Source organism: Salvia hispanica, chromosome 1 (genome assembly GCF_029641045.1).
Source record: "Salvia hispanica isolate PSC_SH4W2 chromosome 1, Shi_PSC_v1, whole genome shotgun sequence".
NCBI lineage: Eukaryota > Viridiplantae > Streptophyta > Magnoliopsida > Lamiales > Lamiaceae > Salvia > Salvia hispanica.
This window is the reverse complement of record NC_142692.1, coordinates 1,750,138-1,767,175: the sequence shown is the minus strand read 5'-3', so window position 1 is coordinate 1,767,175 and position 17,038 is coordinate 1,750,138. Positions and strand designations below refer to the sequence as shown.

The following is a 17,038-nucleotide window of genomic DNA, read 5'->3' as shown; positions in this document are numbered from 1 at the left end:
TATTTAAGAAAAACTTGAACATAGAAACATGCATTTAAGTTGATCTCTTTTTACTTCACATATTCGACATGAGACAACTTACACATGAATATCTCAACATAACAGAGTTCACAAGTACATACAAGAGCAAATATATATAGTAGTATGATTTACGAGAAGTTTAAGTTGCGTGCATTAATGGATGCGCGTCTGAGGACGAAGCAGAGAGACTCTTGTAACTGGCTGTCCATGAGTATTCAATATCTGAAAATGATATATGCTTAGCTTCAAAAACTGTCTCATCCTCAACTTCTTCTTTCACAATGGAGCTAGACATTTGGGATATCCTAAAACTTTCCAATTCTGTTGAAACTTCTTTCATTGTTGGTCTCATTTTCCCTTTCAGATTCAAACACCTTTGTGCAAGCCTCGCAACTAAAAGCACCTCTTCCATCCTAGCTTGCTCTAAAACTTGAGGATCTAAAATTTTGTCAAGGCATTTTTCTTCCATGCATGTAAGAAATCGTGTTGCTAGGCTTCTGTCAACGTCTGTTTTCCCCATAGATATCGCCCTTTGCCCGGTTAGGAGCTCGACAATAACTACTCCAAAACTATAAACATCACTTTTCTCTGTGAACTGACTCGACTGAAAATACTCTGGATCTAGATATCCGAATGTCCCTTTAACCAGAGTAGTCAAATGAGTCTGATCAGCACTAATTGATCTTGAAGTTCCGAAATCCGACACCTTGACTACATATTTTTCATCTAGGAGGATGTTACTAGACTTGATATCTCGATGATAGATAGGCACCGAAGATGCATAATGTAAGTAGGCTAGTGCGCCCGCTATATCTGATGCGATCTTCACGCGCATGCTCCAAGAGATTGGGAATTCATTATTTGGATCGTGAATGAGCTCAAAAAGTGTCCCATTTGGCATGAATTCGTAAACAAGCAGAGGAACCTCGGTCTCTAAGCAACATCCCAACAATTTGACCACATTTCTGTGATTGATCTGCGACAGTATCACCACCTCATTTATGAACTGTTCCAGTTGACTCTCCTCGACCAACTTGGCTTTCTTGACCGCCACAATCTTACCATCCGACAACATTCCTTTGTAGACCGTGCCTTGCCCTCCGCGTCCAAGAATCCGACTTTCATTAAAGTAATCAGTAGCAACCTCCAGCTCTTGTGAGGGGAAAACTTTTGTTTTTCCGAGTGCACCTTCATTGGTTTGCTGTTGTAGCAGAAGACCACCATTTCGCTTAAAGAACTTCTCTTTAACCATTTTTTCCTTTCTCTTTTTGAGCATCTTATACAACCCAAAGCACATAAGGAGGAATAGTAGAAAGCCTAATGCAGATCCCACACCTAAAGGTAAAATTTACTCTCATCAGAACATCCTTTATTGAAATTTTTTGTAATAAATGATGATATGCATATAATAGATTGTAATATGCAGTGGTTGATTTTAAGGTTGTAATGTTACCTGTCAAGATTATGGTCTTGGTATTGGATTGTTTGTGCTTAATACAGCCATTTCCATCTTTCTTTCCATCACCAGAAAAGCCTCTTGGACACACACAGGTAACAGAACCAAGAGTATTGGTGCAACTTGAAATTGAATTGCATGGATTTGTTTTAACATCAACACATTCATCAATATCTACAAGGACCAATAGCATCACAAGAAAATCATCATTCTGCATTACTTATCATTATCTATATAATTTAACATGAAAAGTTGCACACTAGTTTAAGTATAAATACTGTCTGTAAGAGTCCATTATCTAACATTATTTATTATTATTATTATAGGGTTATCTTCTAATGCTTACAACATCACAATCCAAAATCAAGACCAAATATCCATCCTTAGATCTTAAAATGAGTAGATGAGATTAAATCTTACGAATCTCAATAAATAGTAGACAAAATCTCAATACAGTTTTAATGAAATTTCACATGCATTATGTTGATATTTCACATGCATTATGTTGCTATTTTATATGCATTTTATTGAGATTTTTTTATGTATTTGTTGATAAAAAATATGTTACGAAAACTGAAACAAAAATCATCAAATTTCATCATCCGAACGTCGTCGGAACATATGCAAGTGATATATTGTTAGAATCCTTATAAAATTACCTTTAATTTGATATATTTTTTGCTAAAAAATAATATAAATCGAGTAAGTTATGTAAGTTTAAAGTTTTAATAAGAGAGAATTGACATTAATACCCTACAATTTTATTTAATACTCATTTAAATTTTTTCACGTGACATTATATCCACCACTAGATCTTCTAATCTAATGGTTAAAAATTGGTCTCAGTTTTTTATTGCTAATTAGTTAGCAATCACATCCCTATTATTATAAAAAAAAAGTTCAGGCTATTAATCTTAAAATATTTTTTCAACTTCCATGAAGTTGAGCGTTAAAAGAACTCAACCATGAGCTAATTAATTCAATATGCATGCCTTGTAGTATGTTTTAGTGTATCAAGATTGGAAAATTAAGTTATGAAGTTATATGTAAACTCAATACAATTTCAGAAATAGAACAACGAGTTATAAAGGCCGTGTCCAAATCAAATTACACGAATAAACAATTCATAATTATAATTTCAAAAAATAGAAAGTATATGTGATATTATTTAGCAACCAAAGAGGAGTGACAATGAATAGCATATATAGCCATATACTAGTATATGAAAGATTAACTCCTTTGTCCCGACTTAGGAGCGTCAGTTTGTTTTGACACGAGTTTTAGGAAATTGGTTGGATAACTTGAAAGTGTAATGAGCAGAAACTAATCTAGTACTTGTAATAAGTTTTGAAGCAAAAGAAAGGGGAGAGTACTAACCTTGGCATCCCTGGTAAGGATTGCCTTGGTATCCTTTCAAGCAGACGCAGATGTAACCTCCAACATTTCCATCAAAATCAACACAAGTAGCATTGCCCTTACAACCATAAGTAGCTGCATTTGTTTTTGCTACATTGCAATTCTCTTTCCCAATCCTCCAATCTAACACCAACACCGGCTCAATACGATATTCCTCTATGAATGGTGCAGTTGAATTACTAAGATATTTCAACGGGTAACTAAAATATGAAGTCTGCTTCTCTGCGATGTAAGCGTAGCTGCAAGGAAAAAGCTTCCTACGTTGCAATTTCCCACTTAAATCTGTCAAATTTGCTTCCAGGTAAGTTATCCCTGCATATGGAGTTTTTAGAGTTTAAGAAATTCAATGATTCAGATATATGAATAATGAAATGCACTGGATATTTTTTCAGTCAATTAGGAAGAGTAATTTGCGATTTTAAATACACGCTTTAAAAAGGGTCTTCAATTTTAGTATAACAACTAAAATTAAGGAACGCAAGTTTAAGGTGATAGTTACCTCTAGAAATGGGGGTCTGGCAACAGCCATTGGCCGTATAATACCGATCAAAACCTGTAGAAAGCATAGAGAATCCTGCGCAGGAACCGTAATTATAGTCAAGATCATTGGAGCTGCACGAGGCGGCGCAGGTGCCGCCTACAAAGCTTGCGTTGTTGGATTTTCCGTAGGCCACCGCCATGTCGTCGCAGCCAAAGGCAGTGAGCACGTTCTGCGTCGACAGTGTGAACTGAGTTGCTGTCAGATCAATGATCAAGCTTCGATTTTCTGACGAATTGTAGCAGTTGAAAGCTAATTTGGGGTAATTGACCCTAATCTGGGTTAGGTTAAGGTCGTAGATTTCTGCATTGAGAGCAGAGAGGTATGCTTTGGGGGGATACGTCGAGGCATTGCAGCTGATATTGAAAGATGGATCCATGTAGCAATCTGGTCCAATTCCGAATGGATATGGAATCGATAAATTCCCACATTGATCCACCATGCATTTGTGCTGTTTAGGAGCTTGTACGACGTCATCTAATGATCATAAAGAGTTTAGTATTTCACTCAAATATAAATATTCATTTAAATCACAAAATTTAGTTAAATTTTATTATGTCCTATGAATTTTGAAATTAATATTCCAATTTCAAACTAACATACCTGATTTAATCCATATAATACTCCCTCCGTTCCACATAGTCATTTTTAATTTTGGGTCAATTGAATCATTTCTATTTAAGTATTTAGCAAAAAGTAATTCTCCTTATTACTTTATTCTCTCTTCCTCTCTCTTACTTTTTCACCCTCCATTTAACAAACTATTCTTAAACTCCATAAAAGAAATGCCAATATTAACAAGGAAATGAACGGAGGGTGTAACAGATACCTGAAGCCTGGTTACATTAGTATATACCTTGGCATCCTCCAATGAGGTAAGCATTGCCCTTGTTTCCTTGAGAGCATCTGCAATGGTATCCATCACCATTAAAAACAGATTTATCATAACACATACTCGTATCTTCACATGCATAACTAGGATCATTGGTCAGCTGCGGACTGCAATTCTGATTCCCAATCCGCCAATCGAGCCGCACCACCGGCACCGGCGTAAACTCCTCCGAGAATGCCTTTGAGTTATTCTGTAGAAACTCCAAGTTGTATGAAAATACAGAGTGATTTCCACTTGCTGATGTCGCCTCTTGGATAAAGGCGTAGCTGCACGGGAAAGCTCTACTACCACCTACGAACGCTCCACTAAGGTCGGTTAACTTTGCTTCTAGATAACTGCTGCCTGTAAATGTATAAATCAAGTTATAGATCGAGGCAGTCAAATAATAAAAGATAATTGAACGTGAGTCTCATTTTTATATACTACTACCTCCGTTCCACAAAATTTGATACACTTTGACCCGGCACGGGTTTTAAGAAATGTAATGGAAAGTGAGTTGAAAAAGTTAGTGGAATGTGGGTCCTACTTTTAAAATATTAGTTTTATAATAAAATGTGAGTAGGAATGAGTTAGTGGAATATGGGGGTCCACTACCAAAAATGGTAAAAGTGAAGTGTATCAAATTTTCAGGGACGGACCGAAATGGTAAACTGTATCAAATTTTGGGGGACAGAGGTAGTACTATTTAATTATAAGTGAAATGAGATTAGTAGAATATGATGACCATTTATGAAATATTGTACTCCCTCCGTCCCCGATTACTTGACACGGTTTGACCCGGCACGGGTTTTAAGAAATGTAATGGAAAGTGTGTTGAAAAAGTTGGTGGGATATGAGTCCTACTTTTAAAGTATTAGTTTTATAATAAATGAGAGTAGGAATGAGTTAGTGGAATATGAGGTCCAGTACCAAAAAAAGGAAAAAGTGAACTGTGTCAAGTATTCAGGGACGGATCGAAATGACAAACTGTGTCAAGTATTCGGGGACGGAGGGAGTAACTATGATGACTCCTAAAATGAGATGGACTAAAATGCCAAATCAGGACTCTTAAAGTGGGACCGAAGAAGTATAAAAAAAATAGGGTTATATGAACTCAAAACAAGATCATTCTTTAATTATTTTTCTAGTATGGTGATCACCTAAATCATTGGTGCTTAAATTATTTGTAGGTATATAATTGTTTAGAGTAAAGCATAATCCATATAAACACCAAGAAATATAGTGAGAGAGGTTGAAAATGACCTCCGGTAATGCGGGCACGGCAACAACCATTGCCGAGCACCGACCAGAAACCGTTATCCGGGCAGTAGCCCTCGCCGCCGTTGCAAAACGAGGCGCAGCTGGTCCCCACCAAACCGGTACCGCCGTCTGTCTGTTGAGTTCCCAGCACCATATCGTCACAGCCGATGGCGGTGAGCCAGTTGTCCCACGACAGCGTGTACTGAGTCCCTGACAGATTCAGGGGCGCACCATATTCCCGCAAGCCATCGTAGCAAGTGGTCGCCACGAAGCTCGGGTACTTGACCCGAACGTAAGTTTCACTTATTTCGATCACTTCTTTATCAAGAATGGTGATGTACGCTTTTGGAGGATCCGTTGAAGTGGATGTTATGCAGCTGATGTTGAAGGACGGGTCGAGAGAGCAATCCAGCCCCACTCCGAACGGATAATGAATCGATAGATTCCCACACCGGTCCAGGCATCCTTGTTTAGCCACTGGACCGGTCGAAATGAATGGCAGAAGAAGAAGGATAATCAAACTGTTGAGGACAACTGAATTTACTTGGAAAGCCATAAATTGGGAAATTTTCATGGTGGAAGTAGAATAATTGTGATTGCTTTTAATTAAATGGTTATGACTTATGATCATAGTATGCTGGAGTTTTATATAAAAATAACTACTACTATTCAATTTGTTGGAAAAGTGCACTCCATATTCTACACAGACTTTGTGTCATACTGTAACTCTTTAAGTCTTAAGTGACTTTTCTATAACTAACCTTTTAGTCATCACCAAGAAAATAAAAACAAACTATTGGTCATCTAAGTTGATTTTTCCAACAAATGTGTGGTCGATGAACCATTGCATACGTACAATCTTGCAGATAGAAGAAGAATTAAATTAGCTCATAGTCGACAATTATTCCAATTAGTAGCTATCCAAGTTGATTTTTCCAAAATATATTATATGGTCGACGAACCACAGTCAATCGGTCACAATCTTGTAAGCAATTCTACCAAATACTTGTCCAACTTTTTTAAGCAGAGAATCAATAATAATTCCTCATTTACCCTGTGATGATTCGAACCCCAAATATATTAGACGGAGGAGAAGCGTAAACCCGAAACATGAGCAAACACGACCGAGACTTTTCAAGTCAACTTCTGTTACATTATATGTACTTATTATGTAAAATAATATTTATGTGTTAAATAAAGCAATGAACAATCAACAATCGACAATATATATAATGACTGGATCATGACTTCACTCATATTGTGATCAATAATCAATTTAATTAATGTTTTCTGAGTGTGATTGTGTTAGTGTTTGATATGCCATACCTCATGGCTCATAGTTTAACATAATTTTGACTCAAGCCTTCATACCTACCTCTTAAAGTTTCATCTCATTCTCTATTGAATTTGTAATATGTAGCGAAACCACTTTATAACTAGCGGGAAGTAATTAATAAAAAGCTTGATTATAGAAACTAAGTAGTACAATTAAGTTGATCTCTTTATTTTCCTCCTATATATAGGAGTTTATTTATGAAAGAAAAAAAAAGTTGATCTCTTTATATTTTACATTTTCTACACTAGACAACTTACACGCGAATATCTCAACACAACAGAGTTCACCAATACATACAAGAGCAAATATATAGGATTTACGAGAAGTTTAAGTTGTTGCGAGCATTAAGGGATGCGCGTCTGAGGACGAAGCACATGGACTCTTGTAATTGGCTGTGCATGAGTATTCAGTATCTGAAAGTGATATGGGCTTAACTTCAATATCTGTCTCATCCTCAAATTCTTCTTTCAAAGTTGAACAAGACATATGAGATATCCTAAAACTTTCTAATTCTGTTGATACTTCTTTCATTGTTGGTCTCATTTTCCCTTGCAGATTCAAACACCTTTGAGCAAGCCTCGCAACTAAAATCACCTCTTCCATTCTACCTTGCTCGGAAACTTGAGGATCCAAAATTTTGTCAAGACATTTATCTTCCATGCATGTAAGAAATCGCGTCGCTAGGCTTCTATCATTGTCTGTTTTCCCCATAGATATTGCCCTTTGTCCGGTTAGAAGCTCAACAATAACTACCCCAAAACTATAAACATCACTTTTTTCTGTGAATTGACTTGACTGAAAATACTCTGGATCTAGATATCCGAACGTACCTTTAACTAGAGTAGTCAAATGAGTCTGATCTACACTAACCGACCTTGAAGTTCCGAAATCGGACACCTTGACGACATATTTTTCATCTACAAGGATGTTACTAGACTTGATATCTCTATGATAGATAGGCACGGAAGATGCATAATGCAAGTATGCTAATGCACCTGCTATATCTGCTGCAATCTTCAAACGCATGCTCCATGAGATCAAAAATTCATTGTTTGGATCGTGAATGAGCTCAAAAAGAGTCCCATTTGGCATGAATTCGTAAACAAGCAGAGGAACTTCAGTCTCTAAGCAGCATCCCAACAATCTGACCACATTTCTGTGATTGATTTGCGACAGTATCACCACCTCATTTATGAACTGATCTAGTTGATTCTCCTCGACCATCTTTGATTTCTTGACCGCCACAATCTTACCGTCTGACAACATTCCTTTATAGACAGTACCTTGCCCTCCGTGTCCAAGAATTCGACTTTCATTAAAGTAATCAGTAGCGACCTCCAACTCTTGTGAGGGGAAGACTTTTGTTTTTCCGAGTGCACCTTCATTAGTTTGTTGTTGTAGGAGAAGACCACCATTTCGTTTGAAGAACTTCTCTTTAACCATTTTTTCCTTTCTCTTTTTCAGCATCTTATACAACCCAAAGCACATAAGGAGGAATAGTAGAAAACCTAATGCAGATCCCATACCTAAATATACAATTTACTCATTAAAACACATTATCCTTTAGGGCTGTAATATATGATATGCATATAATAGATCTGTAACAAGTAATTTTATGAAGTGGTTGATTTTAGGGGTGTAATGTTACCTGTCAAGATTATGTTCTTGGAATTGGATTGTGTGACCTTAATACATCCTTTCCCATCTTTCTTTCCATCACCAGAAAATCCTCTTGGACACACACAGGTGACAGAACCAGGAGTATTGATGCAAAGCGAATTTGAATTGCATGGATTTGTTGTATCATCACCACATTCATCAATATCTACTAGGCCCAAAAGCATCACAAGAAAATGAACAATTCAGACACAATTCAACAGAATCAAACAATGTGCAAGAATATTCCATCCAACCCAACTTAGAAGTGTTGGTTGACTTGGCACAGATTTTAAAGCATACGAGTCTATCGATTATATATTAGTTTAATATGAGTAAAACAAGTTAGTGAAATATGAGTACTGACCTAGACATCCTTGTTCGAGATAAGGATTGCCTTGGTATCCTTCCAAGCATTGGCAAAGGTAGCCTCCAGCATTTTCATCGAAATCAACACAACTAGCATTGCCCTTACAACCAAAAGCAGTAGTATCTTTTGTTTGTGCTACATTGCAATTCTCTTTCCCAATCCTCCAATCTAACACCAACACCGGTGTAATAGTATATTTATCTATGAATGGTGCAGTTGAATTACTAAGATATTCCAACGCGTAAGAAAAAAATGAGGTCTTCTCTGCAATGAAAGCGTAGCTGCAAGGGAAAAGCTTCGTACTCCGCCATTGCCCACTTAAGTCTGTCAAATTTGCTTCCAGGTAAGTTGTGCCTGCATGTGGAGTTTTTAGAGTTAGAGAATTTCAATATATGCTTGGGCAACTAGGTTTATAGTGATACTTTATTGATTGCTATAATAGAATTTCCGATGGAAGAGGTAAAGAGAAATAATAACCATGTTTACCTTTTATTTATAAAAATTCCTCCAATAGAAAGAGTATTTGGAAAGGTATTATATGCTTTTCTTCAATTTCAAAGAAGTATATTTAACTCCTTTCCACACAAAAGGTATATATCTTTTTCAATACCTTCTATCCTTAGAAGTGACTAACTTTTAAAAAGGTATGATTACCTTTTTAACGAGATAAATGATGAATATACCTTTTCAATTTACCTCTTTCCCTTAGAGGTGTATACAGTTAGCTAATTTATTGACAAATGAGAGCTTATTAGTTAGACATATAACTATCTTTATTCGGAATACAATAACTTAATTATTTTCTTGTTACAAGAGCAATTACTTAGTCGTCTATTATGACTTAGCAAATGTCACACTACAAAAAACTTTTCTTTTATTAAGGACATAAAAATTGAGATATTATTACTAGCATTTGAATTTTTTTTAAAATAATTATAATTTAGGACGCAAAAGAAAACGTCCCTAAGTTGAAGGTAAATTTATCTTAATTTTTGCTTTTTAAGGACGCTTTTATTTGTGTCCCCTAATTTTAGTTGTGACACCAAACAATAAGGACATTTTAGTGAGCATTATTGGTATAATTAGACATACGTGTTCGGTTTGCAAGATTATATCACATGATTAAATTTATATTATGTTTGGTTCATGAGATTGAATATCATAACTTAATCCTAGATGGATAATCATGTGATAATTAGTCATAGTCAACCCCCTTACTAAATAATCTCACAACTTAATGCTAAACTATATCTTACTAATATTTTATCTACGAAACCGAAAACCACCTTAATAGTATTAAATAGTGTCATTAGCCCTTTTTTTGTAGTGTTAGTACAATCTATGAGACACCCTGATATATGATATGAAATGCTTGATGTGTGCAGTGTATTGCTAGTGATGACAATTCAATAACGGTGAAACGTAAACGACACTAAGGCCCTGGTATAAGGAAATGTAATGGAAATGCATAAAAATTGTCGTTTCATTCTATTTCATTATATCAAGAAGGGTCTAATAGTTTAACGTGGTTCAGCTAATTAAGGGGATGATTACTGTAACGCCCCACTTTTTGAACCCTAATTTTTTGAACTGTAAAATTTTTGCAATTAAAGCTTTTAATGCCGTGAATTCCGTGGATTAAATGACGAGACGAATTGCTATTTGATATTCTTGCGACCTAATGGATTTAGGGTTTTGACTGTACTTTGACCAAGTCAACTTCATTGATTACGTGACGTGGCTGTTTGAAAAAAAATTGATACGGGGTGAATTTAATTGTTCTTCGAATGGTTGGAATAATCGCCAAAGCACAAGATAACTTGCTTTACAAGTTTGGGCCTGCGAGGACGAAACCACAGTTTAGAGATTTAATAAATCTTTTCCTTGAAGATTATTCGTTGGACTCAATTCCGTGTTAGGTACAATACAAATTAAATAAATAAAAAAAACAAAAGTCCAATATTATGGAAAATAAATTGTGGGCTACACAATTTAAATAATATACAAAAGATTTGAGCCCAAATTAATTTAATTAAATTATAAGATTTTGTCTTGATTCCAAAGACATTCCTTTAGTTTCAATTGCAGTAAAATTAATCTGCAAAGATTTCTTCCCTCTGATCTTCACGTTGTTTTCTCCTCTTTCCCATAATCTACAAATCCATTCCTAAATTAAACCATCAATCAGCCTTTATTTCCAAGTATTTGAGAATCAATTACCACAAATTTCGTTTATAAATCCTAGTCTTTCTACCCTAATCTCCCACCGCCACTGACACAATTCTTTCACAAATCAAATTCATCCCACACACATTGTTTCACTACAACCTGCGAGAATTCACAAGAACAAGTGGTTTCCTCCATTTCTTTCACGGAAATTTTGTAGCCTAATCTTTCCCCTCTCTTTGCAACAAGTTTTGAACTCGACTCGTTGTAACTCCTCTGTCAGAAAACCGAGAACCCAGTTCAAGAAGGAAGTAGCGCCTCTTTTTTTTCTCACTCACAATTTGTTGATGAAGGTATACAATTCTTCTACCCAATCCGATTTCATACTGCATACATCACCGGATAGCACAATCTGTAATCAATCTACTAGTTGAATAAATCGAAGCAAACTGAATTAAAGAATCGGACTTTAATTCATGAAACCAAATCAAGAACTTATCTGCGGGGTTAATCGGGGCTGCTTCGGGGGATGAAAAACGGATCTGCCGATCTGGACGGTGCGAACACCACGGTGACCGGTCGATTTGGTGCAGGCGACGGAGCTTTAATTTCGGTAACTTTTGGGTGTCCCCTTTTTGAGAACTACAGCAGAGAGGGAGAGAGATGTTGGGGATAAAGAATGTGGGAGAGAGAGAAGCCGTATGTGGGAGCTCTAATTCAGTTTGTCCCAATTGTTTTATTTCTTTAATTGGTTTAATTGTTTATTACTTTAATATTTTGAAATCTTGGTTTTAAAATGGAAGTGAGGGAGTACAGTACGCGTATAAATTATGAATGGGAGCTTTGTGCCTCTTTTATTTTAAAATCTTTATGCAAACAATTTGCTCTTTATTTTGGAATATGTAAATATTTGAAATTGGTCTGTTAAAACGGAATGGCAGTCGGTGTACGTTTTTAAATGAGAGTACATATGTCTTTCTGTATTGTTGGAGGCGCGAGCGGCTAGAATTTAATCGAAATATCTAAGCTTCTAATCAAGAAAATTGTGATATTACTAATAAAAATAATCGAAGCCTTTAGATGCATGCATTTGATTTTATCTTGTTTTCCTTGTGTTGATCTATGTATTATTTAATATCTAAAGGTGATATCTTGCACGCGAAACGTGATATCCAGGGAAAGAAAATAATTTCGGATTAAGCGGTCGAGGTGGGCTCTCTTTTTAAATAAGGACAATGTCCTAACTATTTTATCGATGGGAATGAAATGCGAAACTGTTTACCATGCCATATTTTGTTTTAACGTGCCTATCTGAAATGGCTTTGCCATTTATTATTTAAATCGAATTCGGGTCCTTGTAGGGCCGCAAACCCTACTTGGATTAGTGTACACCTATGGTAGACCGTGTGTCAGCGTACGGGTTGGCCGGTCTAGTGACTTGGTTTGTGGCCACATTCCAAGTCATGTATGAGCAGATATGGTAAACGTCTATGGGAAAATGACTGCGCAGTCGTGATTTTGAACAATGGAATATTTTGGTGCCTCGGGCCTTTCAAAAGCTAAAACCCCGATGGTTACCTAACAATGGCATGATAAATATAAATATTTTTTTTGATAACTTGTTTTCGGCATGAGTCCACTGAGTGCATCAAGTACTCAGCCCGGCATATGTTTTCCTTATGTGCAGGTTGAGCGGCGACGAGCTTGAGGTGGTGTTGAGTCGAGCCTTAATCATTGTTGGATTTATTTTGAATCTCCGAGGGGCGTCGTGTCTTCATACATGGCGTCACTCTTACTCTTGGATGCTTCCGCTGAGATAATACTATTTTTTCGCAATTATATTGTGAACCCCCTTTTTTTTTTTCTCTTGAATCTTAAATGATGATAATTGTTGACCTTGGATTTCAAACCTAAGCATTTACTCTAATTTTTCCCTCGACATTCGAATATTAATTATCTTTGTCAAACTCTTTATTGAAACCCTAGAAAATTCTCCTTTCTTAAAGTCCCATTGGTCGCGACCTCCCACATTTATTAACCCTAGAAAGGGCGGTCGTGACAATTACCTTCAGAAATGGGGATCTCGCAACAGCCGGTGGCAGGAACATACCAATCAAAACCTGCAGTAGACGTGTAGTATTGTGCACAGGAACCGTAACTGCTTAACCCATTCGAGCGGGTGCACAAGGCGGCGCAGGTGCCTCCTACAAAACTTGTGTTGTTGGATTTTCCATAGGCCACCGCCATGTCGTCACAGCCGAGGGCGGTGAACACATTCTGCGTCGACAGCGTGAACTGAGTTGCTGACAAGTCAATGATCAAGCTTTGGCTCTCGGACGAATTGTAGCAGACGAAGGCAAGTTTAGGGTAATAAACCCTAATGTGAGATTGATTAAGGTCGTAGATTTCTGCATTGAGAATGGAGAGGTATGCTGTGGGGGGATTGGTGGAGGCATTGCAGCTGATCTCGAACGATGGATTCATGTAGCAATCTGGTCCAATTCCGAATGGATATGGAATCGATAAATTCCCACAATGGTCCAGACATCCAGGTTTAGCAACTGGTATGGAATATGCTGATTGATGGATGAAGATGAAGAATAATAAATCTAATGATTCAAAATATGTAGAGTAATGTAATGTAGTACTCTGTATTAATTACCTTGGCATCCTCCGGTGAGGTAAGCATTGCCCTTGTATCCTTTAAAGCAGCTGCAATGGTATCCACCAACAGTAAATGTATCAATACATATACTCCTATCTTTACATGCATAACTAGGGTCGTCCGGCAGTTGCTGGTTGCATTTCTTATTCCCAATACGCCAATTGAGGCGCACGACTGGCGCAAGCGTCGTCTCCATAAACTCATCTGAGAATGCCTTTGAGTTATTTTGTAGAAACTCCAACTTATACGAAAGCACTGATTGTTTTCCACTTCCAAATACTAATCCCGTCTCTTGGATAAAGGCGTAGCTGCACGGGAAAACTCTACCACGTGCCAATGCTCCACTTAGGTCGCTTAACTGTGCTCTTAAGAAAATGCTGCCTGTAAATATATATAACTAAGTCCAAATCTCATTCATTAAACTAATGTATATGCTATAGTTAAGGGTGGCTGCCAACTTAACACTGAAAAACAAGAAGTGAGTCATTATAAAATTGAATTTAAGGCAACCGGTCGCTAATATATAACGAATTTGGCCCAATTCTGAATTTTTCTACCAACTTCAACAAGTTTTTATGTTCATGGCAAAATCCAGGATTTGGTTAATGATAATAAATCCAGAACTTATGTTCATGGTCGATATACGACTTATTGCATGGGCTAATGATGATAAATCTAGCTGGAATTTTGACATTAACGTAAATGAATGTTAGTATATTAGATACACAGTCCTAAGGTTGATATATACTCCTACTATATTTGAACACTCTCTATATACATATACAGATGTTTAATAGAATTTAGATTATTGTATTACTATAAATTTAGTTTTATGGATTGATAGATTTCAAAGATAGGTTGAATATATTTTTGAATTTTATTATTTGAAATAAAAGTTAAGTGTGAATCATATTATAATTAATTGTACTTTGTTAAAAAATATTGTTAAATACTACTTCATTCGTCTGCGTTAAAAGTCACATTTGAGTTCGGCAAATGTTTTAAGAAACGTGAGCTAAAAAAATAATACTCCCTCTGTTCCACATGAATATGTACTCTTCCCTTTTTAGCTCGTCCGTCCTACAAGAATATACACTTTTCAATTTTGGAAACTCTCTTCTCACAAGAATATGGACCCATTTTCCATTAACACTACTTTAAATACTTTTTCTTTCTATCTCTCTTACTTTTTCAATTGTGCATGAAAACTCTTGCTCAACCTTTTAATTGTATAGTAAATATGAGTGAAATGTGTGTCCCACTTTTATATTTTAATTGTATAATAAAATATGAGTGAAATGTTACACCGTCTTACATTTATAGTAAAGTGAACCATAACTCTTATTCAAAGATGGACCAAAATAAAAATACGTGACTCATATTCATGAATAGGGGAGCAATAACTACATAGTAGAACACGATGACGTGCATAAAAGGGATAATAGTTATTTCAACCATAATATTATGATCAAATTCTCGTCAATCCCATGAAGTTTAATCATTGAATATTAAATTATCAACTTTCAGTTTTTCTTGATTGTATCATCCCATATATAAAACGTCATATTCAGTGATGCTTAAAATAATGTTGTACGATTAGAATAAGAAAAAGAAAACAAAGTACTACTCCCTCCGTCCCACATAATTTGAGACATTTTGACCCGGCACGGGTTAAAAAATCTAATGGAAAGTGAGTTGAAAAAGTTGGTGGGATGTGGGTCTTACTTTTAAAGTATTAGTTTTATAATAAAATGTGAGTAGGAATGAGTTAGTGGAATATGGGGTCCACTACCAAAAATGATAAAAGTAAAATGAGACAAATTATTTGGGACGGTCCGAAATGGAATACTGGATTGAATTATCTGACATGGATGAATTACTTCTTTTAATAAAACAACATCACTTCGAGCATTACAGAATGACCTTATTTTGATAAATTTTACAAATTCTTAATTTAATCTACTATTTCATTTTTTTATTTAATGGTACTGATCAGAAGAGAGTAAAGGTTTAATAGAGGATAGTATAAGAGAATAAATATGTTAATTTTAGTCAAAAGTTGAAACTACTTTATTTACCATAAAACGTCCTAGAATGAAAAAAAATGACTCTATTAATTATGCGAAAAGTTTTGTTGGGCTGCAAATCCATTCAAAAATAGAGAATTTGAGAAGTTGGATACAATATATAAGTATAGTCTAAGCCCAAAAATAAATCCGTATAGGCTTCACCCAAAGCTAATAGTAATACTAAACTAACATGTAATCGACGATCCCATAGTAATTAATATTGAGAGCGAAATTGGAAAATTACCTCCGGTAACGGGGGCACGGCAACATCCATTACCGAGCACCGACCAAAAACTTTTATCAGGGCAATACCCAACGCCTCCGGTGTGATTCATCTCGCCGCAAAGCGAGGCGCAACTGCTCCCCGCCAAACTCCCGTTCGGCTGCTCACTCCCCAACACCATATCACCACAGCCGATGGCGGTCAGCCAGTTCTCCGATGACAACGTGTATTGAGTCCCTGACAGATTCACAGCTGCGCTGTACGGCTTGTAGTCCGGCAAGCCGTAGCAAGCCGATGCCAAGAAGTTGGGGTACTTGACCCGAACGAAAGTTTTGTTTATTTCGATCACTTCCTTATCAAGAATGGTGATGTACGCTTTTGGAGGATCCGTGGAGGTTATGCAGCTGATGTTGAAAGACGGGTCGAGGAAGCAGTCCGGCCCCACTCCGAATGGATATGGAATCGATAACTTCCCACACTGGTCCGGGCATCCAGGTTTAGCGACTGGGCCGGCGGAAATGGATGACAGGAGAAGAAGGAAAATCCAAGTGATGAAGATTGGGATTAGTTGGATAGCCATTTTTTGGGAAATTTTAATGGTGCAAGAAGATTATATATGAACTTGCATGCGACTGCTTTAACTCATGTGTGTATATATAGGGAGTGGTAGAATTTTAAGAATATGTGGATTTTATAGATAAATCAAGAAGAATATAAGTTCGGTAGTAGGATGTTCATGTGTGACAACGATTGTGTTGGAGACAATCACAATTGTGAGATTGTTGTCTCCCCTAAGGATACTACTCCAGCTGTGATGAAGGACCACACCCTTAGCTATAGGGACGTGGCAGAAGCTGGAGGAGTCAACAATGGATGATCTTTTGTCCTTTACCTGATTTGGATTTAGTCAGTTGCAGATGCTTTTAGGATTAGGAAAGCATGTATTCACATTCCTTCGATCAAGAGAAGCCATAGCTCCAACTCGTCACCC

General features: G+C 36.6%; 2 protein-coding genes across 2 annotated transcripts; both read right to left on the bottom strand.

Moving 5' to 3' along the window:
• LOC125221485 (wall-associated receptor kinase-like 8) lies at positions 1-6,151 on the bottom strand. Its single transcript, XM_089063144.1, has 6 exons — positions 5,566-6,151; positions 4,288-4,665; positions 3,393-3,908; positions 2,855-3,205; positions 1,475-1,651; positions 1-1,356 (listed from the first exon to the last, which is right to left on the bottom strand). Exons 1-6 carry the CDS (start codon positions 6,134-6,136, stop codon positions 161-163), a joined length of 3,189 nt encoding a protein of 1,062 aa, XP_088919270.1. The 5' UTR covers positions 6,137-6,151; the 3' UTR covers positions 1-160.
• Positions 6,152-7,115: 964 nt separating this feature from the next.
• Positions 7,116-16,627, bottom strand: LOC148933050 (wall-associated receptor kinase-like 8). The gene is made up of 6 exons (XM_089063195.1): positions 16,069-16,627; positions 13,753-14,136; positions 13,157-13,666; positions 8,922-9,278; positions 8,547-8,723; positions 7,116-8,424 (listed from the first exon to the last, which is right to left on the bottom strand). The coding sequence occupies exons 1-6, from the start codon at positions 16,625-16,627 to the stop codon at positions 7,226-7,228; spliced, it is 3,186 nt and encodes a 1,061-aa protein (XP_088919321.1). The 3' UTR covers positions 7,116-7,225.
• Positions 16,628-17,038: the final 411 nt, after the last annotated feature.